Raw genomic sequence first — 23711 nt, forward strand, 5'->3', positions numbered from 1 at the left:
GCATTGAGACCTGTTTTTCTCTAATTTGTTTCAACTTTTAAAAAAAAAAAAAAAAAAAAGCCTTTTTGTAATAAAAAAAATTTGATGAATCAGCTAGGCTAAGTTTTTTTTTTGTTTTTGATAAATTGAACAAATTATGCAGCCTACACAAAGCAGAACTGGACAATGTCACAGCTACTAGATTAATTTGATCTGATCTTGAAAGGGAGGAAAAATGGCCCTGTACTTTCTTATTTTGGAAAGAATGAGTACTTTTATTTCACATGAAAATACAGGTTATGAAATTAACATTTTGTTAATATTTTGTGTACCTTGTTCATTTGGGCTGGTCTATGAAAATTTTACTTGCCCAAATAGAAAAATCCTTACTACTAGAACCACTGTTTATGCACATCAAAGAATTGAAATTATGTTTTTCTGTAGGCAAGTTTAATTTAACTTGAATTATGCTAGATTGTCCAAATAGTATACTTATTCAGAGAACAGGATATGATAACTTGTTACGTCAGAACCAGGAGTTACTATATAAAACTCTGGGGGAAAAAAATTCTGGACATGGTGTCTTGTCTAGTGTATGATTGCTGTCATGCATATTTTATAATGTACTTTTAACTGGAAAATGATGATCTTTCAGTGACTAAACTGAATACAATATGCATAATTGTATTCATTCACAAGCAAAAGTTGTTTACAGCTTTCCATTAAAGAAATAATAATGCCTCACTATACAGCGATTAACATAGATGGAACAGTCATCTTATGCAGAGTTGACTACTTTTGTCCATTATTTGTGCACAACAGAAAATTACACCAGCACCATTATAGCTGCCATGAAAGTGGGATTTAACCTGGTTGAACCTACCAATTCACCAAGTCAGGAACACCACACTATTATGATCACTATGAGCAAGATATTTGGCTTTTCACTTTGTATATGGTTGTTCATATATTGTTTTCGTTCATTCTTAATATTGTCAGTTTGTACCATTTAATAATTCCATACCTGATCTGTAATAATTATGTGATAATGAGTTTGGTTTGTTATTGCCTTTAATATGACTTATCTGATGCAAATTGTTCTACACTCAATACATATACATGTATATATGTGTGTGTATATATATATATATATATATATATATATATATATATATATATTCATTCTATCTTCAATTAAATAACATGTTCCATTTTTCTAGTGGGCACGACAGATCAAAGATTCTTACTTAACAAATATGAAATCACATACGGTGTAGATTAGAACGTTCCCTACCATATTCCATGCCCTTTTGCTCATTATAACCACTAATAACAGTGCTGTATTCAGGCAAATATTCATGTAAAAGTACTGTATCCAGCCACATATTTATTTAACAGGTCAGTATTCAGGCATGTATTCATGTAAACGTATAGAATTAAGGCATGTATTTATGTAACAATACTGTATCCTAGCATATATTCATGTAACAGCACTATATCAAGACACTTATTCTTGTAACAGCTCTGTATCCAGGCACGTATTCATGTAACAGTACTGTAGCAAGGCACTTATTCATGTAATAGCACTGTATCAAGACATTTATTCATGTAATAGTACTGTATCCAGACACATATTTGTGTGACAGTACTGAAGCAAGGCACGTTTTCATGTAACACCACAGTATCAAGGCACTTATCTAACTGTACTGTTTGGCATTGATTCAAGTAATAGTACTGTATCCTGTCACTTATTCATGTAACAGTACTGTATCAAGACATTTATTAATGCAATAGTACTGCATCCAGACACACATTTGTGTGACAATACTGAAGCAAGGCACTCTTTCATGTAACACCACAGTATCAAGGCACTTATCTAACAGTACTGTTAGGCATTGATTCAAGTAACAGTACTGTATCAAGGCATTCATTCACATGGGGAAATTGGTCTTAGAAGTAACCCAGGGAATTGGGATTCAGGAATTCTCAATTTTTTTAATATGTTGGAATGGGCATTAAAATTTACTTAGTGTGTTGGGAAAAATTTCTGTAAGTATTTGTTGTTTGTTGATGCCATTTGAAGATAAAACATATATTTCACATTTCATTCCAAAACATCACATTTACACTTGATTATTGGAGATAATTGGATAACTGACGTAATGTGGAAAGTAATAAAAATATATTCCAGTTATCTTTCTTTTCACAGAAATGTCCTGAAATAGACAAGTTAGAGATCTGGATAGGTCTCAGTCTTGTATTCTTTGCCCCATAGGCTTCTATAAGTATACCTTAAATTTTTTATGATTTTTAAAAAATACACAAGGAGTTTCAATCTAACTTTTAACCATGTTTTTCAATTATGGAAATGTCAAAAATAATTTTTAGGTCCATTTTAGAAAAAAAAGGCACAAACTTTGGTACACCAGGACAGGTCAAACTAAAAATAGACTTTTTCTACTTTCACTTTTATTTTGAGTTCATTAAATAGACTCCTTTTCTGAATCATTATTTTTAATGAAAATACTGTTTTTCCTTAAAAAACAAGTTTATTGTGTTATAGCTTGATATTTACCCTGTACTTTTGATGAAAAATTATAGCTATTTGCCAAGAAACAAAAACAGGAAAAGGCAAAATGGAAGCGCACTATATTTTATTGCCTCCATTTTTTTATGTACACCCGCTAAGGAATATGTAATACAAGACTGATACCGATACAAACCTTCTTGATGCAACAAGTCCCAAATTCACATTCAATTTATTCCCCTTTTGTTAGTTTCTTCAAATAAGTTAGTTTGCAGATTGCATAAATTCCGAGTACAATGCAAAATGAATGATATGTATCTAGGTGTACCATCTTTTTTGGAAAAACAATGATGTATCATGTTTTTAAGTCGGGATTTTAAATGAATATGGGAAATATAAGTATACACTGTTGAAAAACCATAGGTTTTAATGCTATTATATTCTGATAATAGTCTTGAACTGATTGACTCCCAAAAGATCTTTCAAATCTTTCAGGATCCACATTGAATTAATACAACTACTTGAGTAGTGTGATAGGACTGCAGACCCTCTTTGACAGCTGTGAGTATAGAAGTTGTAGTGATTGACACTTATATAAACATTAACGTCTGCAACGAGGTTTAGCCAGCTCCGATCTTCAGATTATGATGATTGATATCATGGGAATATTGTCATTGTAAACATTCTATAGACCATCATTCTTCTAATTAGTTCTGCACATGTTAAGGTTAAAGTTAGGATTTTGATTCATTCTGTAACTAATTGTAGACCGTTAGAGATGTAGAATAAATATAGTAGTTCACCACAGTATTTCTTTCTATATGTAGTATAAGATACCACAAAAGTTAAAAGTTTTGGAAGAGGTTTTTTCAGATGGGGGAGGGATAATTAAAAAAAAACACCAATTATAATTTAGGCTTGGATACTGCCTCCACTTCTAATTACTTTTCTACAAACCTTACAAATGATTTGCAGTGGTAAGAATATTTGGATTGTAGAAATTGAGTTAGAATGTTCAAGTCATTGTGTTGATTTAATTAGAAGTAGTTGTTGGTGACACCAGATTAATAACATAGATATTTGATATTACACAATCTTTTTTCCTGTCCTAATCGTTTTTCCAAATGTGAATTAATTCAAGGTCAACATAAGAATTTAAAAAAAAAAAACCTCCCTTGCATTTCTAACTATGGCATCAAAACATACAAGTTGAAAATGAAAATGCATTTATTTGTTGAGTTCATAAATGTTTGCAAATGATAACGTGACAGGTAGGGGGATGCTTTTATTTCAGTAATCTTATTTTTAGATCTGTGAATTTCGGTTTATGTTTAACTTGCTTGCGAGGTATGCTTACAAAAATATCAAACATGATAAATTTTAAAGATATAACCCGATTTTGGAAATATTCCAAAAAGCGCACACAAGTTATGATATGATAACATTTGTGGAAATTATAAACCAAATCATCATTAGAGTGATATGCTATGCAGTTCACAATCATTACCAACATATTTAAAAAATTTAAGTTACACTGTATGCAAGAAAAAAGACTACAGCAAAATGTATAGTAGGGATTCAAATTTGAGATTTACATATCACTGGTCATACATGTACAGTCAACCAGGGGACTTTCTCCCACTATCAAATATGCAGCCTCACTAGGGCTTGCTCCCACTATCAAATATGCATATCACTAGTATATAACCTATACAAAGGTGATCCCAGATTTTGGGGTTACCTCGCTTCAACTTATTTAAAAAAAAAATAAAATTGACTATATCACTATTTACTGCATAGTAATCAATTGACAAATGAATCTAATTGGAGTGAAATGGAAACTACTGCAACCTTGGTATCGCCAGACAAATGCTTCAGTACCATTCTATGTAAGAATCAGGCAATGGGTGGTACATCATTATTCTTAACTTTTTCTTTTAAACTTAAATATATTTAATATATCTAATCATGAAGCAGCGGTTACTTAGATTTTAGAATATAGAATATAGAAAAATATGTGGGAAAACTTTCTTAACACTTTTCCATCATGGTGCATTTCAACTAAACTGGCCAATAAATATCTAACAAAGGTAAACTTTACAAACACTTCTGGAGGTTATGAGGTATAAATACTTGGATAATGCAACAAAATCCCTGTTTTTTTTTTATCTTCATGTGCCACAATGTACTCACATTTCGCCTCATTCTTACATGGAGAAGTACTTATTTGCAATAACTTTCCCCGCGCTTTCTATTGTCTGTCTAGTGATGTCAAGGTCACAGTAGTTTCACTATCGATCCAAGCGATTGTAGAAATTGAGTTAGAATGTTCAAATCATTGTGTCGATTTAATTAGAATATTTTTTGGTGATACCTGTTTTTATTCATTAGATTCATCATTTGTTAAGTGATTGCTGAGCAATAATTAGTTATATATTCGATTTTATTTGAACAAAAATTGAGTTGAAATGAGACACCCAAAATCTTGGATCACCCTTGAATAGGTAATATACTAGTTGGGCTGCATATTTGGTAGTGGGAGCAAGCCCCTGTTATTCAACCATAATGATTATGCACAAGAATATAGTCTTGAAGACAACTGTTTGTATTGCTAATTTAATATATTCTGTAGATCCAGACAGATTTTCGTATTCAGCATATTGATGATATTCTACTTGCAAATGGAGATATTTTTAACCAGAGAAAAATAGAAAATGCTACCAGTACAATAGTTTTTTTCCCATCTTTATAAAACATGTAAATACAATTAAAATGATAAATCATTAAAGATTATTTATCAAAATTCAACTATAAACAACAGTGAAACCCCTAATATACAGAAAAAATTGGACAACCTTGTGAAAAAGGTAAAAGAAAAACATAATTAGAATCAAAATGCAAGTTTTCTTGTACTGAATTATAAAGAAGATGTAAAATATCTTATATACTGTATTGTGAAAAGCGAGTATGTGCCGTATACCTTTAAATATGGAATAATAAAATAATAACCAGAGTAACAAGTACGTATATAAAAAAAAAATCTTTTTATATACATATGTCAAAGAATAGTCTTAACCTGTGCTACATGTAACTCAAATCATAGTATATAGATTTCACAATGACACAAATTTGAATATGGTTTTTATTACAATTTAACACTTGTCTTTTTAATGAATTTGATAAAATGGTCCTGAGCATTTTTGTACACTATCCCGATACATTTTTTTTTCAGTCTAACTTGTATCTACATTTATTTAAATGTTTTGACAGCTGTAAATTTCGTCAAATAAGCTAAGACTTAAACATTTGCAAATTAACTGTAAATCCATTATTTTCATGGCCAATAAAAAATCAGGCTTATTATTAAGACTAAGCCAAACAAGTGGCGGGTTCAGAAGTTTACACAAAAGAAGATTCTTTCCCTGGTCCGAAAATATGCATAGAATTCACATTTGCTATACAACAAATTATTTAATTTCTTTTTGAAACTTAACATAATCCTTACTTGAAACTTTACTGTTACAGTGAATAATAAAACTTGAGATAAGGGAGATAACCTTAATTCAACATACTGACTCTACCGAAATTCTCTTGTTGAGTAGAGTTAGAATGCTTCTTCCATTCAAACACCTTCCCTTTCCATTTATATGGGCATGACTTAAGTGTCATGCATTCTGGAGACATTGTAAAGATTTCTTAATTAGATAGTTACAATGCCCTACTAAATATTGTAGGACTAAATATAAGATTATGAAAACATCATACTTGGTATATTGATGAATAAATACTTGCAAAATAATTCCTTCTTTTTATAATTTTTTTTAAAAGCTCTATCAAACAATTTGATAAAAAAGATACTTTTAATTAATTATTAATTTAAACACACTGTGATATTTTCTATTGTTTTATTTTAAGATATTATTTTATTTCATAAAATTATCTCCCTTTCAGGTGCAGACAAATATCTTTTTGCTCATAATGGTCAGGATTTTTTCAGTTTAATGAAGAATGTTAAGACATCAAATGCTGAAGTGTTAATGTTAAAGAAAAAGGAAGATAATAATTTACAAATGCTTAACTTTGCAGGGTTAGAAGGAGCCTAAATAGGATTAAATGAAAGTGAACAAGACAAGAAAATTTTTGGGGATACATTTTTGAAAAATCAAAATTTCATGCCAAATAATACTATCTTCATTACATGCTCATCCTAATGGATCCTTGCCTACTTGAGGATGTAAATGTGCTGATGTTTAAAAGCCAAGAATTCAATTTGTGAGCTCACTTAATTTCAGTTTCGTGTACAAAAAATGTACAAGAATTGCAACACTTTTTTTTAGGGGGGACAAGAATTGTATCAATTCTTAACAAATTGACTATGATAAAAATTTTGTATATTGAAAAATAACATAAATTTTCCATGTGCATATTGTTAATTGCGCAATAGGACACTCCTTAATGAAATGTTTTCATTTATAGTTTTAATCATACATTAAATATAGCACTGAAACATTGTTAAATGCATCTTTAAATGTAAATGATACACAAGCACAAGTCAAACTTAGGAACACAAGGAAAGCTCTTAAAAAGGGAGCTTACTGTTGCAAAGGTTAAAGCTCGTCAACAGGAATATGAGGAAAAACATAAAAACGAGGAGTATTAATCCAGAATGGAAAGTTGGCAGATCTCCTAAAGTGCTCGGTCCAGCAGATTTTGTTAGGTTGCCGGACCAAATATCCGACAGGTTGAAAAATAATTTTGCCAAGATACAGTATTAATTTTCCTTCAAAAAATTACCTCCCTTACATGCTCAACTATTAACATTTTGTAAATCACAGATAAGTTTGCATATCCCAATGGGTTGGTTTGAATATAATGATCATGTTCAATTGAACTAAAAAGCTAACTTCTATCATGTATCAAAATACTAGATAAAAAATATTCTCCTACATGCATATCAATTTAATTTTTATTGTATCTGAATTTAAAAAAACTGTAACTTTTACCCAGGTCATAAAACTCAAATTGGGAATATATGAGACATTGGATAAGATCAAGTTCCTGAAATCTTCACTTTTAACATATAACTTCAAAATTAAGAAAAGAAAACACTGGAACAGACAGAGTATATTCTATCAGGGGCGTATTCCAGGATTTTATGAAAGGAAAGCGTAATTACGAGAATCAGTATAAAAGGAAACCAGATTATGACATGTGTAATGAAAGTATATGATAAATAGCCAATATTCAATACAATTTTTAGCAGATTACGTTTGATTTTTCTTTGAAAAGTGGGAGTGTACACCTATTACACCTGGACCCACCCCATCCATGCAGGCATATTTATTACATTTCAGGGGCTGATAACTATATTTATATCCAGAATTTTCTTGCATTTAATTTTTTGGAAAAGACTTGATTAAGATTGTGAGAAGTGTGTACATACAGTATTTAACATTTGAATTCGGCACTGCATGGAGCTATTTTTGTTTTGACTATGGTGGTCAAAAAGAAAAAAAAAATTTCCTGCATGGAAACTCAAATGGGATTTACAGTGGTGGATATAGTATTTTAACCAATAAGTGGGTTCCAGGGTTTAGAACCCCTCTTTGGCTGGACATTTTTTGTTGAAATTCATGCATTTTTGGGCTAAAAATAGCCTGTAACGAACTTTTTTAGTGGCACCCTCCTTTTTTGATCAGTATACATGCACACTGCACAGGTCATTATATGACAAAATTACAACTGGCCTAATATCAACCCTTACTATACCAAAGAGCCTACAAATATGCTTTTCATACTTCAGTATTTTGCCAAAAGACTATATATAGGCTTAGCAACTGTTGCCTACACATTTGTCAAGTTGATTGTTCTGCAATAATGTCAATGACGTCACAGTTCTGAACCTGATGATGCGTGGGGTGCTTCACAGGGTAGACTGTACATATTCAAACAATGCCAAAAAAAAAAAAAAAAATCCTGGCAAATTTTGTTCTAATTTCTACTCGTTGTTATCTATTGACCAAATAAACACATTTTATTTACTTCTCTTTGTTTTTACCTTCAGTGCAATCTACTTAAATCAAGATTACTTCTCTTTGTTTTTGCCTTCGGTGCAATCTACTTAAATCAAGATGTATTTTTCATGTATTTGTACAGGGAAAAATAGAAAAAAAAACGTGTTAAAGAAATAACAAATAAAGCAAAAAAAAAAATAATGATAAATTTTAAACAATATGAACATATAATGTCAACTATACATTATGTACATGTATTTATCATTGATAAAATCGCAAATATTGTACAACGATTTTACTCAAAGTTGACATCGATTTCACGAAACATTTTGTCAGCTGAACATATGATTATGAAAATTAATCTTCTCACATGTACTAGTGCCAAGTATTCCCTAATTAGGGAAAAGACAACATTGGCATGAAGGTTATTTATTTATTTATTTCCTAGAGGTTTTACAATTTTTTTTAGGATTCCTTTCAATGTCCTGAATAAAATAATTAGGTTGCTTATCAATATTTCTTCTATTTGTTTTTTAAACTGTACTTATTTAAGGAGAATGGATATGAAATTCAACTTACTTCTCAGATGTTTTAATAACTTATATCCTTTTCAAATGAATATCGGCTTGAAAAATCTTTTCTGTGTGCTGACTATGGGCTTAAGTATTAAAAAGGTTTAATGTCGTAAATTAGATGTATTTAGAAAATCGACAAGTTGAAAACACTTCTCGTGAAATGTCTAATTGTATTCTTTTTACGTTTTTTTCCTTTCCTATTTTTTCTGTAAGTAAGTACGTCAATGCGTATATATACTAAGTTGACTACTTGACAGTATAAAATATATTCGAAAACATCCAAATGATGAACAGTTTATGTCTATTTCTTTCTGCGCTCGATCATCCTGCCGTTGTGCCCTTTCTTGTGACATTAGGTTATTGTCAACATCATCAGCAAGACAGTTGAATTTGAATCTTCAAATTCTTCCTTGGCAAAATAAAGGAAAAGCCTTGGCACTCAAAGGGTTAATCAATTAATCAATACATAGTAAGAACATTTAGAATAAGTAAATTTTAGGTGAAATATGGCAGACCCAACATTCCCTTGAAAATTGTGCATACATCCCTCTTCATAATCATTTGTAATGAGCTATGTCATGGGCCACTATATTTGCAAGAAAGAAAAAAGATTCTTAATTAGACACAAATTATACCTTATCACACTTTACTGCATCACTAAATTTATGCATATGAACTCATTTAACTCGGTTATCAAAAAATCGAACTCTGCAAAATGTCCTCCCTATCATATTTACTAATCTGAAATCTTTATTAAATAATATCGTTAATAAAGATACTATCAGTTTATATATATATCATAAACCAAATGAATCAGACTATTGAATTTTTATATTGATGTAGTTGAAGACATTAAATTTTCTTTTATAAAATTATCTCCCCTTACATACACTAACCATTTTGTAAAATTTATAATAGGTGTAATACCACTATTACGGAAACCAGTCACCTGCACATACAAGAAAGTAGTTTCTAATGACACGAAGTAGTCCAAATATTGCACCCTATCATTCTCCTTGTTTCGTAGAGGTATACAAACTTGGTGTCTTCTGAAAGCTGAATGAATCAGTAATACTCCAAAAACTTCATTTTCTTTATTCAGTGTAGGGTAAAACAATTCTGAACAAAAACTCTAGGCCCCTTGATATAGCTAAATTTGAAAACGAAAGTAGTGATTTCTGCACCTGTCTACTTTCACTTTACCGTTTTTTCTTAGAAGGCACATACGGTATGTTGATATTTTTATGAGAGTTAAGGTTAAGGGTGACCATCATAATGATACACCTCTAGCACCATCTATACTGATGTAAAAAAATATTTGAGCCTTATAAAAAGCTGAATTTAACATAGAAAGTAATGGAGGCCAGAAATAGTGGTATTACACCTGTAAGACTTCCAGATAAATGACAGAAGACTATAATTTTGTTTGTAGATTTAAGTAATCATGTTATCAAACTAATTTTGGCAGTATTAATAATATAAAAAAGACCCCAAAAATTAAATTCTTCCTAATTCTTCAATTCAGATTTTGATTGAGGTTTAAATTATTTTTCTATCACCTGACTCTTACATATGGTTCTATTGAATTAGGAACTTACGAGATCTTGTGTATGATCAATTACAAAAATCTTCACTTCAAACAAGTGAAATTCAAATTAAAGAAAAAATAAAGTGGAACAGTCGGACATCCATGCAGTTGATATGACCTTTCAGGGGCAGATAATTCTTAACATCCATAACAATATTTGAAGAGGTTTAAGTAGTATAGAGGCCAATTAAGGTAGTCCCACTTCTTTGAACACTGCTTTTGTTGGAAATTTTTTTCTTTTGCTAAATTCATGCAATTGTTTGGGTAAAAAATGACCATTAATAACCTGGAATTCCAATTTTGATTACACAGCACCCTCCTCTCTGGATCTGCCACTGCAGTATGCATGTTTGTCATTATTACATGTTACAGCAAATGTAGACAATTTTGTTTAAACAGGACAGAATGTTCTGTATAGCAGTGAAAACAAAATACAGACAGACTTGTCTGGTAAAAATGCCTTCAGTCCTGTAAACCTGATTTTATGAGATCAACAAACAAAGCAGAAATTGCTTAAATCAGAAGTAAATATACAGTGAAAAAAATCACAACGGTGAAATCTGGATTTGAAAAAAAAAAAAAAAAAACAGATGAAAATCAGGTTTGTGTAAAAATATGTTTTTTCTATAGCCGCCAAAACAGAAGAAAAGTTCAAAATATGAGATTGGATCTGGTAATCTCTAAACCAGTGTCACATACAATGAGATAGATTCCAGAAAAATATTAGTTACTGTAAGTAAAACCAGATTACCTACATAGCTATATGTCCCCTGCCACAGATGAAGTTTGAAAACCAAAAAAAAATATGAAAATGTATATTGGTGAAATTCCTTTGTAATGTGGAGGCAAAGTATTTATAAAATATATTTATAACAAAACTTTGAATTACCTTTATGGATGTGCACGAAGGAAACAAGATTGCTACTTTTTTACCATCACTAAAAAGTTGAAGTGCATGATTCATGTTTAATTGTAGAATCACAATCAATATGAATAACAACTCGGCAAAATTTGAACAAAATCTATACAGCAGTCTCCAGAAGTTCCTATAGTGAAGCATGCCCAATGAAGTCCCATAACTCCTGTAAAATTTGTTGAATAAAAATAGCTTTGCAATATTATCAATTGTATATATGGTGACCTATAACCCTATAAAATACAAACAAAATCTGTTGAGATGATTCTGAGGAGTTGCATCCACATAGTCAAGGATGAGAGACAGACAAACAAAGACGGACAGACACCAATAAATTTATGAAACTTTCTGCATTGCAGCGAGAGACAAATATTTGAATAAAATCCACCCTTTGGTTTAAAAGGATTTCACTTTACAGTTCAATGCAGAAAAAGATCCAAGTCCAGTAACTCTCTTAATTATTGCAAACCCACCTGACCCCATCTCCCCCTAAAAAAACATTTTGTATTGATTAAGATAAATCTGTATCACACATCCTGTCTTTTTCAAAAAAAAAATAATTCTCAAGAGTACCAGAGAATTAAATTTACATGGCCTCATTTTTTAGAGGAAATAAGTATAGTGATTATTTGATGTAAGGCTCTGTTAGTATCAACTTAAAAGGCCTAAAAAAAATATGTTTTTTCCGGATACCCGACCAACCCTAGTTTGTGCCCTAGTTAGACCCAGTGGGAGTTCAGTACAATGTATTTGCAATCAAAATTGCAAAATGTCAGCACTAATGAAGGCTAAAAACCTACTGATCATAGTTCTGTGATTAACCTTGATTCACAAATGACCACTAGGGCTTATCCGTATTGACAATCTGCACCACCCCACCTCCTCAAAAAAAAACCTACCTACCTACCTTAATTTTGAAAAAGGTGTTACCGGAAACACATATTTTTTTTTAAGGCCTAAATCAAAATCATCGTTTTTCTGGCTTCAACTTTTTCTCTCTCTATATTTTGATAAATACTTAGAAACAAGGATTCCCCTTGTAACGACTGGGATATTCATGATTTCAGTTGGTCATTTTCAATATTCTTTGTAAATTTCTACATTTAATGAGAGTTTTTGTCTGAAACATGACAAATGGCATAATTGGCCAGGCTCTCTAATCCCATCTCTGTCAGACCCTTATATTACAGTTTCTTATTATTACAGTATTTTTAAGTCTTATCTACATACAGGGTTTCACTTTAACAGTGAAAGGTCAAAGACTTTTTTGCATCCTGAATTGAAACATCTGCCAGGAAATAGTGAAAAGTCCTCAATAAGAGTGAATTTCAAGTAAGGTATGTTCAGGACCTAGGACTAGGTATTGGAAATTTCAGGTGTCCTGCATCAGATCTAGAATTTGAGGGTCCCAGGCCTCAGACCACTCACCATTGCTAATTTGAACCCTTTTAATTTTGCCAATTTCCGTCATAGATGCCAACCCTATTTTATTACAATCAGTAAAAAAAAAATGAGTTGTCCATAGTTTGGCACTTTTGTCAGTAATCTTCATTGAAATGGAAATTGACATCCCAAATTTGTCTGTGATGAAAATGTCTTTTGTTCACGATTAGAAAAAACAATAAGATTTATCTTTTTTAATATTAGCACAGATCATTAACATCGGTGAAACTCAAATGCACTACATGATCCAAATTCCCAATGGGCTTATTTCAATGGTATCTGTAAAGCATCTAAACAATCAGTTTTCTAAACAAGGAACAGCTCGGACTGGAAATGATTGGAAATTTGTAACTATTACAATGTTGACCTTGAGACCATATATTTTACCCAAAATTTGCAAAAACTATGACTAAAATTGTACAGGTTGGCAACTATGTGACTTGTAAAAGCTCTGTTACTGTCTTTATGTTCATCAACAAACTTACCATTATCTGATGAAGACAAACATGTTGTCATAACAGGATCATGTGATTTGCCTTGTTTAAAGTGATTGACTGGTTGTTCTGTATCAAAATTTGTGTCTAATTCCTCCTGAAAAATAGTCAAAATATATATGAAAAAGGTTCATTAATTTGGAAACTTTCAGATCAATATAATTAGACTTAAATTGATTTGCAGTAGAGTGTTAATAGATAATTTATCTCTAGACCTTAAAAAAATATATATGCTAATAGATTTTCTTAAAACTCAAAATTTTCAGTTTTCACTCCATTTAAAAAATAAAAAGACATAATTAAGAAATGAAAAAACAACGATTTGAATTGAAATATGATTATCTTTCTTTTTATTTAAGCATTCCTTTTGTAGTGTCTTTAATTAAAATAATTAAATACACTTCTTTTTCAATACTAAAATGAGACATCCAAGATTATTCACAAGAATCATCTCCCCTGACACAATCTCAAACTACTTGCTTTGTTTTAATATGTTAGTATTCAAAAATTAAATGACTGTTATAAAAGAAAGGCTGAAATATTCATATAGAAAAATGGGAATTCATTTTTAATAATTGTTAAGATAGGATTCATAAGGGTTAGAAAGCAACTCATTATTTAAAAAACTGCATACCAAATTCATCATTATTCATTTAACTTGCATGAGAAGCTGAGAAAAACATGACAAAATTAAAAATGCAATTTTACAAAGTCAAAGTTCAGTGAAAGAGGAACTTTGGATTCAGTGGATCTGAAATCATTCTGTCCATAACTTAAGCACTAATTAAATAGAGTTCTTACAGGAAACTTTATATCACACAATGGAAATTCCTTTTCTTCTTCTTTCAGCAAAGCTATCACATTCTCATGGAGACTAGGATCAATTTCTAACTCTGTAAAATAAATGTACAATGTTTTTCTCATCAAACTTGTGTCAAAACACAAATACTCTTGTTTCAAAGAAAAATGTGTACAGAACATACAGTCATATAGACTTGAGGTAAAGCTGAAAGATGAATAATTGCATATTGATTCAAGATTTTAGAACTATAACTTACAAGCTGAATTTTTTCAGCTTTTAGAAAATTTTCACAAAGTAAAATCATTCCATAGATACAATTGTCACTTTACTGTACCTGAACCAATCCATGCAACTGTAACTATGATCCGATCAGATGATATAAATTTAGACATGAATTCAATTATTTTCCATTTACATAATTTATTTTTAATGTAATAAAAATGTGGAATTAATACTTGAATTTCAAAGAAAAATTTAGTGTGGTATTATATTCAAATTTTTTCATCTTTTCATTGAAAATTCTTAAATTTACATGAACCGATCATCCTTAATTTAACATAAAAAAACTGTGATAAGACCAGTCACCGATCATCGGTCTCCGTCAGACATCATTCCATTGACATTCATTGATCCGTCAAATAGTTGCATGGATTGGTTCGGGTACTATACCTGCAAAATGGTGTGGTTTATATATAAAAGTATTTTTAAAGCAAAACTTAGCACCTTAAAAATTATACCACAAGTTTGAGAAAAAATGTAAGCATTGATTTTCAGAGTGGTTTGACAAATGATTTGCCAAAGACTGCCTTCATGAGAAATATTTTCATGTTTTTAACTTTGCTATGCACCACATGCTGAATAGATTTAGAGAATTGAATATATTTGGCAATTTATTTTTGGAGGAGTGCATTGGCCATATAAGAAATTTAGGAACATGAAGAAAATGCCCTCTAAGGCAATGTTGGCATACAGTACCTGAACTGATCCGTGCAACTACAATTGCGATCGGTCATCGATCACCAATCAGTTTCTGGTCAGTCATCGATCCGTCAAACCGATCCTTTAAACAGGTGATCGCATCACGTAACCACAGAGCAGTCACCGTATTTTACAGTTTTTATTGTTTTCTTTGTCAATTTTACACATATTTTCATAATGTAATAGATTTAAATACCAATTTATACTTGAATTTTACATATATTTTATTTCAAACAAATCTTATGTCATTTTACATAATAAAACTGCAATCAGATCGGTCACGGTCCATCAGCGATCAATCAGTCAAAGGTCATCAATCCGTCAAATTGTTGCACGGATCGGTTCAAGGACTGTATCAACCAAAACACCATTTTGGACATTTTTCCCCAATATATCACTCAAAGTATCATGAAATGCTGCAGAACCAAAATAAATATTGTCTGCCACATCATATTGTTGACTCCACCCTTATTTCTGGTACACATGCCCGTTATTACATAAAAGTTCTGATACTAACCTTTCTTCCTGCTTTTACCATCACTGATTTCTGATACAAACCTTTCTTTCTGTTTTTATCATCACTGATTTCTGATACAAACCTTTTTTCCTGTTGTACCATCACCAACTTCTGATACTAACCTTTCTTCCTGTTTTTACCACCACTGATTTCTGATATATCTGCTTTGGAGTGTAAACACCAGAAACACCCTTTACTGCTGATCTCAGGAGATCTGAACTTCATCTTCTTAAACCACTTTTGGAATAGGGCATGTCTGACTGAACTCTTTAAAATAAAACAGGATCATTTAGCTCCCAATTTTGGTATATTTGATAGAATCACATATTTGTGTAATTTGGGATTTAATATTTTCAATCAATGAAAGATGATATACTTATAAATGTGATCATCCACTTAAACATTCTAAACAACAGGAAAAAAATTCTTCCCAGTCATGTAGTGGACTAAATATGGGCCTTATAGGGCTCATCCTTTTGATTTGAATAAATGATTAAACAATGAAAAAGTTGAAGTTGGTAGATGTTTCTATGTCTCCACCTTAATGTTGCTTGTTTCAATAAATACAACTTTTTGGCAAAAATGTTGTTTTGATGACTGAAATCCCCTCACTGATATACAATAAAAGAAAATTAATTGATCAAACAGTTCTTTATCATCTACAGACCAAAGAAGTGATGACTAACAGACAGAAAAATGACTCGTGTGGCTATACAAAAAATAGTAATAGGAAAATCTAAAATATAATTTATTACCCTCCAACTTGTTATTGCAGTTTTGTCCATGTATCTGAAGTATGGGTATTTATTCCTGAAAAATTATTTTTAATTATAGTTTTTTTTTTTAATTTGGATAATTAATAATTGGAAAGAATGAATAACCAAAATATAATCATGAGTGACGACCAACGACCAAACATAATTTTAAGTTTTGTGACTGATATTTGTCTTGTGACATTTTAGCGGGAGAAAGAGTGAAATTAATGAATTTATTTCAGTGTGAATTACTGAATTTTTTTACACAGAGCATTTGATAAGTAACTATTATCTATATAAGTTTTAACATTACCATTCCTTTCATTTTTTCCACTTGCTGAGTGACTTCATTGTTAATTCAGGCATGATTTTTTATCATTGTCAAAAAAGAGGAAAATTGAGAAGAAATAGGAATGGGAGGTCTGAAAAAAGCTACTGTTTTCTGCCTCTTTAGACAAAACCTGTATTTTTTTAAATTGAAATGTCAGATAAAAAATAAAAATTTTCATTTAAATAGGAAGTAAATCATGTGTATATGACAGTCTGTTTATTTTAATACAAATTCAAATTTAAAATCAAATTTTTAGAAATTGACTACCAAACAGGAATTTTATGAAAAATGGAAATCAAACTTTGAATGGTCTAACTAACATTTTCCCTGACAATACATACATCAAAATAGTGTAAATCTGTGGAACCTGCAGTAAACCATCTGGGCTGTCAGTTATAGCATCAGCAACTAACTCTACCAGTTTACCTGGAGGTCGGTATAGTTTGGTACCTTAAGAAGAACAGTGTAACAATTTTTTATGATACCAGCTCAATCTGGACCTTTCAGTTTACAGACATACAAAAAAACCAACAATGTATGCAACCCATGCAATTACCTGTGGTATCAGACTCTCATTCATATCCTCAGGTAAAACAAAAAAAAGAAAAATGTTCAATGAAGCTGTAATAAAAATTGTTCGTTTGTGCTGGTGTCTCAGACCATTCATTTTTGAATAGTTTACTGAGGCATTTTTGCCTGAAGTTCAACTAGTTCAGTAAAAGATGATTCAAAAAAGGTGAATAAAACATTATATAGGCCTAGTTTGAATTGGTCTGTCATATAAGGGCCCTATAGCTATCAAATTTTAATTCAAGGCCTTAGCTGTCTCACCACAGTGACTTACCACATGGCAATGTATGACTATTATCATAGGGATCATCTGGTGTATGGTAAGACACATAACAACTGTCAGTGTACATATTACGACCTTTCCTTTTCTTTGGCAGTGGATATGCTAGTTGTTGTCCAGTCATGCTAGCTACGTAGGCTGGATCATTCTTGTGACTAAAATCTTCAGGAAGACAGAGATATTTTAAGTCAGGTTTGACAGACATGGAATACAGCTCAGCACGTTCATGAATCTCCTCCTCCTCAATCTACAAGAATTAAAACAATTATTTCAAAAATACATGTATGTCATTTTTTCCTTTAAATCTTTCTCTGCTAAGATTAATTGGTTCTCTCACAAGTCCCTATTGAAGGCCCATAACTTCTTTATTTTGAGACAAGGATATTCCTATTTTTGGCCATGTGAGATTTCCTCATCTCAAACATGGCTGTGATAAACCAAGCCACATGATTTATGACTTCAAAATAAAACATTTGTTATGACATCTTGTTACATTAAGTAATAACAGGAAGCAGAGCATTCTGGCGAAAGTCATCACAACTAATTTCAAAAGTGAGAAAAAGAATTAAACACCACTTGAATCAAAATGCAAGACTAAGCAATCTCAGGCACCCTTGATAATGATTTCAAGTACTTAAACAAGGGTGTCCTAGAAAGAAAAGAATGCCTCTCACCATTAGATAAAACACAGTGGCCCTTTTCACAAAAAATTGAAAGAGTAAAACAGTCCTGGCAAAATTATTTTTCAACCTGTTGGACATTTGGTCTGGCAACCTAACAAAATCTGCTGGACCAAACAATTATCTGCCAGACTGAAATCATTTCTCTGATCCAATTTAAATTTGCCTCCATTTGGACGCCATCTATAAACCGGAAGTTCCGGTTGAGGCTTGTCTAATAAAAAAAAATGTACCAGACATCTGGTCCGGAAATCACACAAATTTCACCAGACCGGCGGCTAAAAGTACCGGTCATGTCTGACAAATTTCGCCATGACTGAGTAAAATTAGTCGTAAGTAATGATGTAACTATACTTTAATTTACTATGACGTCATAACTTACAACTAATTTTACACTTACGATATTTTGTGAAAAGGACCACAGAACTTTGAAAAGGGATAAGACCTAAAAAATTCTCTGTGCTTTCACTATCCCTAGATACTGACCCTAATTTTTTGTGCTTAGTAGATCTAAAGCTTTTTTTGCCATTTTTGACAAGTTCTATTAAAGTCTGAATAGCTGTATTTTACTTTAACAAATTGCAGGATTTGACACTAACAGTGGTTTGGTCGTCATGTGCCTACATAATTGAAAGAGGACTATCTTGACAATCTAATCAGTAGTCCTTTGAACTGCATCCTAAATTAATTCTTGAAATGTTATTAGTCCTAAGGACAGGATAGCAAAATATCTTTGATGATCATTGATTGGGATTAGATGGGCCATGTGCTATTTATCACGTTTCAGATGAATACATTTTGTATGTCCCATTAAAATCAATTTTTTTTACCTACAATGATTAAGAATGGCCCATAGGAACTCTGATGATTACTTAAATGGCCCATTCTCAAAATGTTAATCCCAATCAATGGAGGACTACATAATTTATCTAGCAAATAGTCCTAAAGGCTAGCTGCTACCTAGCAGGAAAAGTGTCAAACTATAAATTGCCTATGCTGTTGATGCTTTTTTAGAACCTAATCATGGACCTCTCACTTTCAGAGATATATGAACTGTGAAGATTGCATTAGTTGCATGAAATTGATATGGTTTGATTTATCAATTGAGTGAACTTTGCTGTTTCCAGAATAATAAAGACTATTCTATCATTTTTCAATTGTTTTTACCAGGACATCCTGGTATTTTCTATCTGAAGTTACTGTCCTGATACTGAAATATATTAGTAATTTCAAATGACAATGTGATGCAAAAATGACTGTGACATCACTAATAAACAGAATAACACCAGTTTTGAATGTCTTGACAGAACATTACATCTTGCCCTGTTAATCAGACTCAATGATATTTTCTGTCCTGACCTCAAAACTGCTGTTATTCTGTATCATGAGAAATACTCATTTAGCTAACAGTGCTATGGGTCTGTGCATTGTAGTCTGTTTCAATTTTATCGACTACTACACATAATTTTGCTCCATACCTAGTTTTAAAATAAACAGCTTTGCTGTGAGTGCATGATACGCCCAGCATCTTGTGAAAAAAAACATTATAAATGTTTTGGGAATAACAATGGGATGTACAGGATGTCGTGCCAAGTATATCCTGACTCATTCCTTATTCCCACTAAATATGAAGTTTATACAAGATACCAACAAAAACTGCCAGCAACATGTTTTATATGATACCAAATAGAAACAATATCCTGATTAAGGGATCAAATATTTTTGCTACGAAAATTTTGCATGTAAATTGAAAATTTCAAAGTCCCATAAAACAGGAAGTTGATAAAAGAGAAAAACAATAATTATTACAACATGTTTTAGTGTTCATGGTATTATGTTTCTCTTAAATAAATTCCCCATATGACATTTGTTCTTTATAAAGGCAATTCCATCGATAAATGTATGAGAGGGTTGGATGGCATATTTTTTAAGGATTAATGCACCTCCTGAATTCCCCTCATATGGTGCAAAATGTGAAAATGAATGTTCTGCTGAAGAAGACAGAATTAACGGAAGATCAGAAATTGCAAGATTAAGAAAAAACAGGAAATCGTTAATGTTTGTGCATGCATTTATGTTTCACTCATGAAATTTTAATTACATCGTTTGTACATGAAAAACGTACTGCAGTATGTGAATGGATATGCTGAGTACTACGACATTCAGTTTATTTTCCAAATTTTTTGTAATTGATTACACCATGGACTTACCCTAGATAGAGAATTCTCCTTATCATTTTCAACTTTCTCTAAAATCCTTTTCTTTCTTTCTTCATTCTCTTCACCTAAAATTTGATTTAGAATTTCATATCTTTAGTTCAATGTTTGATCAATCTAAAATCTAGTTTTACATTAGTCAATTTTATAAATCTTGTAAACATACAACTTGATTTTCTGTACCATTTTGTATTAAGTCGAATGGCATAGACATATTTATTATAGAATTTTTATCATTACCGACATCATTTGATCGTGTGCATGTGTTTACTTTCATTTGCTGAAAAAAATAGGGTAGGTCAGGGTACAGTAACCACAGTAATTTATTTTTGGGCCTTACTACAAGTGCATTCATATTTTCAATACAACAATACTGTAGTTCAGACTTTGGATGTAATATTTCTTACATTATGTACATATATATACACATGTATATCTTCAGATTCATGTACATTCTTAGCTTGCTGGAATTATCTCCCTTACTACAGGTTTTGATATTGAAGTTATCAGTCTTGTATTACATATTCCTGAGCAGGTGGACATGAAAACATGGAGGCTAAAAAATATAGTGCGCTTCCTTTTTGCCTTTTCCTGTTTTTGTTTCTTGGCAAATGACTATCATTTTTCATTAAAAGTACAGGGTAAATATCAAGCTATGACACAAAAACCTTGTTTTTGAGGAAAAACAATATTTTCATGAAAAATAATGCTTCAGAAAAGAGGTCTATTTTATGAACTCAAAATAAAGTGAAAGTAGAAAAAAGCTATTTTTAGTTTGACCTGTCCTGGTGTACAAAAGTTCGTGCCTTTTTTTTCTAAAATGGACCTAAAAATTATTTTTGACATTTCCTTTATTGAAAAGCATGGTCAAAAGTTAGATTGAAACTCCTTGTCTATTTTAAAAAAAATCATAAAAATTTAAGGTATACTATAGAAGCCTATGGGGCAAAGAATACAAAACCGAGACTTGAAATAAAAACAATACTGGATCATGGTCAGGCAGGGGGTATATGAATAATTTTAGTTAGTGATAAGACAGTGGTTAGACATTCTTGATTAAATAATGTTAGTCTTTGAGAAAGAGTCAGAAGACTCCCTTCTTGTTGGGGAAATAAACAATATATCCATCATAATATTGACATGAACAGGGGGTTTGACCAATATATAGTTATTTCACACAATCTTGAATATATATAGGGAGATAGGTCATTGTAAAAAAAACTTCTAGAAGGAACTTACATGTAGAAAAAGAACTAAGACTGAGATAGAGATTCAAGTTCATGAGGGTCCACCCTCAAGAAGGGAGTCTTCTGACTCTTTCTCTCTCCTTATGTATGTTGCTGTTGTATTGTGACTGCTGAATAATAAAAGTACCAGTCATACATCTGCTTACTGATCACGGCCATGGAAGATACATGTAGCAGGAACAGATTTTTATACTGTAGTAAGTTGAAAGCCTGTTTTATTTAAGAGGTTGTCCATGAAAGAACTAGGCACTGGGTTGCACATGCCAAATTTTATTTTCAAAATATATTTATCTATTTTATGTACTGTTTGCAATTCACTGAAATGAAATAAATTACATAGAAACATAAGACAGCACTAGAAACTTTAAGGCAAAAAGAAAAAAGTCCTTAACCTGTTTAAAATTTTTGTTACTATGTTAGGGAACTTTGATAGTATTACAATTTAGTTTCTATGCATGGATTCAATAGTGGCTCATACTGAAGATCTTTATTTGTAACTTTGACTCTATGTAAACCATGTGGTGTTTTTTTTTTTGTTTTTTTTTTATTGTTGTTTTTTTTTTTAATTTTATTTCTTAACACTTGTTGCTGTACCAATTTTTGGATGAAGTTAACTTTTCATGTAATACCTGAACATATTTCTTTGTACAGGTAACTATCAGGGTTCTGTCTATCAAATAGTCTCTTGCCTTTTCTTGCTTTAGATTGAAACTGTTTTTGCCTGTTCTCTGGCACAATAATAGTAGCAGGTTGTTCTCTTATTTTGATTGTAGACCTCCTAACTCTCTGGCGAGGAGGGCTTGGTCCTCTTTGGATCAATGACTTACAGATAACAGGCACAGTGGTCCTATAAAACTGTACACCATCAATTTCTTCGATCAAATGGGAGTCAATTTTATTAGTGGCAGGCCTCCTTTGAAGCTCGTCAATGTAGTTCTTGAAAGACTTAGAGGGGGCAGAATATATGTGAATTAATCTGGTTTCTGATCGATGTCTCCTTCTCCGCTTGTGAAAGTTTTGCAAACACTGGGATCTTCTGATTGCCTTAAACGGAAAGATGTCCATTTCAGAACCAGTGCAGTGACACACCCACTTGACTTGTGTTCTGAATAGGAGCCCTAAGTAGTTTTTGTTTTAGTCTGTTTAAACAACAGATGGTCACTTGTTTTAGTTATTTGTGTTGCTTATGTTGTGTCTAGCTGTTGTGTTATCGACCTTTATTCAAGTCCCAGCTTCACATCGTCTGCTTTTTTAAGTTCGCCATTTGGCGCGTGATAAACTTAAAAGCGGAAGTCAATTTGATTGGACGAAATCAATTTCCGAGTATTAATTTTAGTAAGAATCGGGCAAAATTATTGATTGCCTATGAACAAGCTGTTTAAAGTTCTGTCATTTTAAGTCTAAAAAATACTTGAAGGTTGAAACCAATTGCCTCGATAAGGACAAAGCTTGCAATGTACTGTAACCCTGTGCGTTTTTAGTTGGGCACCAAATGTAACGGGAGTGCTGGATTTGACCCCCAAAATTATACTCTGCCACCGAGGATCGAACCCTAGACCGCTCGGTGACAAGCCAGAGACAAACCGATTCGGCTAAAGAATTAATCCTTTAGCCAAGTCAATTAACTGGCTATTTAAATCTCATTACCTACTACAACGCTGGTAAGCCGTCCTGTCACATTACAATACATCACGAACTGTCTAGAAAAATTTACAAAAGGATTTTTATAACGCTTAAGAATGTTTGGTGGTCTATTAAAGAATAACAATGATTTAGATGTGAAATCTTTTTTTTTTTAA

The 23711-nt window shown here is 31.7% G+C and overlaps 1 protein-coding gene across 1 annotated transcript in view; it reads right to left on the reverse strand.

Annotated features, from left to right (window-relative positions):
• The window catches only part of LOC148610745 (uncharacterized), a 28341-nt gene extending 5161 nt beyond the window's left edge, over nt 1-23180 (reverse strand). The window contains exons 1-8 of the mRNA XM_088596077.1: nt 22542-23180; nt 20660-20733; nt 17764-18016; nt 17261-17369; nt 16589-16643; nt 15956-16100; nt 14338-14429; nt 13528-13633 (exon numbers count right to left, since the gene is read on the reverse strand). Coding sequence (XP_088452203.1) covers nt 13528-13633; nt 14338-14429; nt 15956-16100; nt 16589-16643; nt 17261-17369; nt 17764-18016; nt 20660-20733; nt 22542-22977 — 1270 coding nt within the window. The 5' untranslated portion in view covers nt 22978-23180. The remainder of the gene's footprint in view (nt 1-13527; nt 13634-14337; nt 14430-15955; nt 16101-16588; nt 16644-17260; nt 17370-17763; nt 18017-20659; nt 20734-22541) is intronic.
• Between the last annotated feature and the right edge of the window lie 531 nt (nt 23181-23711).

Source organism: Perna viridis, chromosome 8 (genome assembly GCF_037379345.1).
Source record: "Perna viridis isolate PV_CMFRI_1.1 ecotype Kerala chromosome 8, ASM3737934v1, whole genome shotgun sequence".
NCBI lineage: Eukaryota > Metazoa > Mollusca > Bivalvia > Mytilida > Mytilidae > Perna > Perna viridis.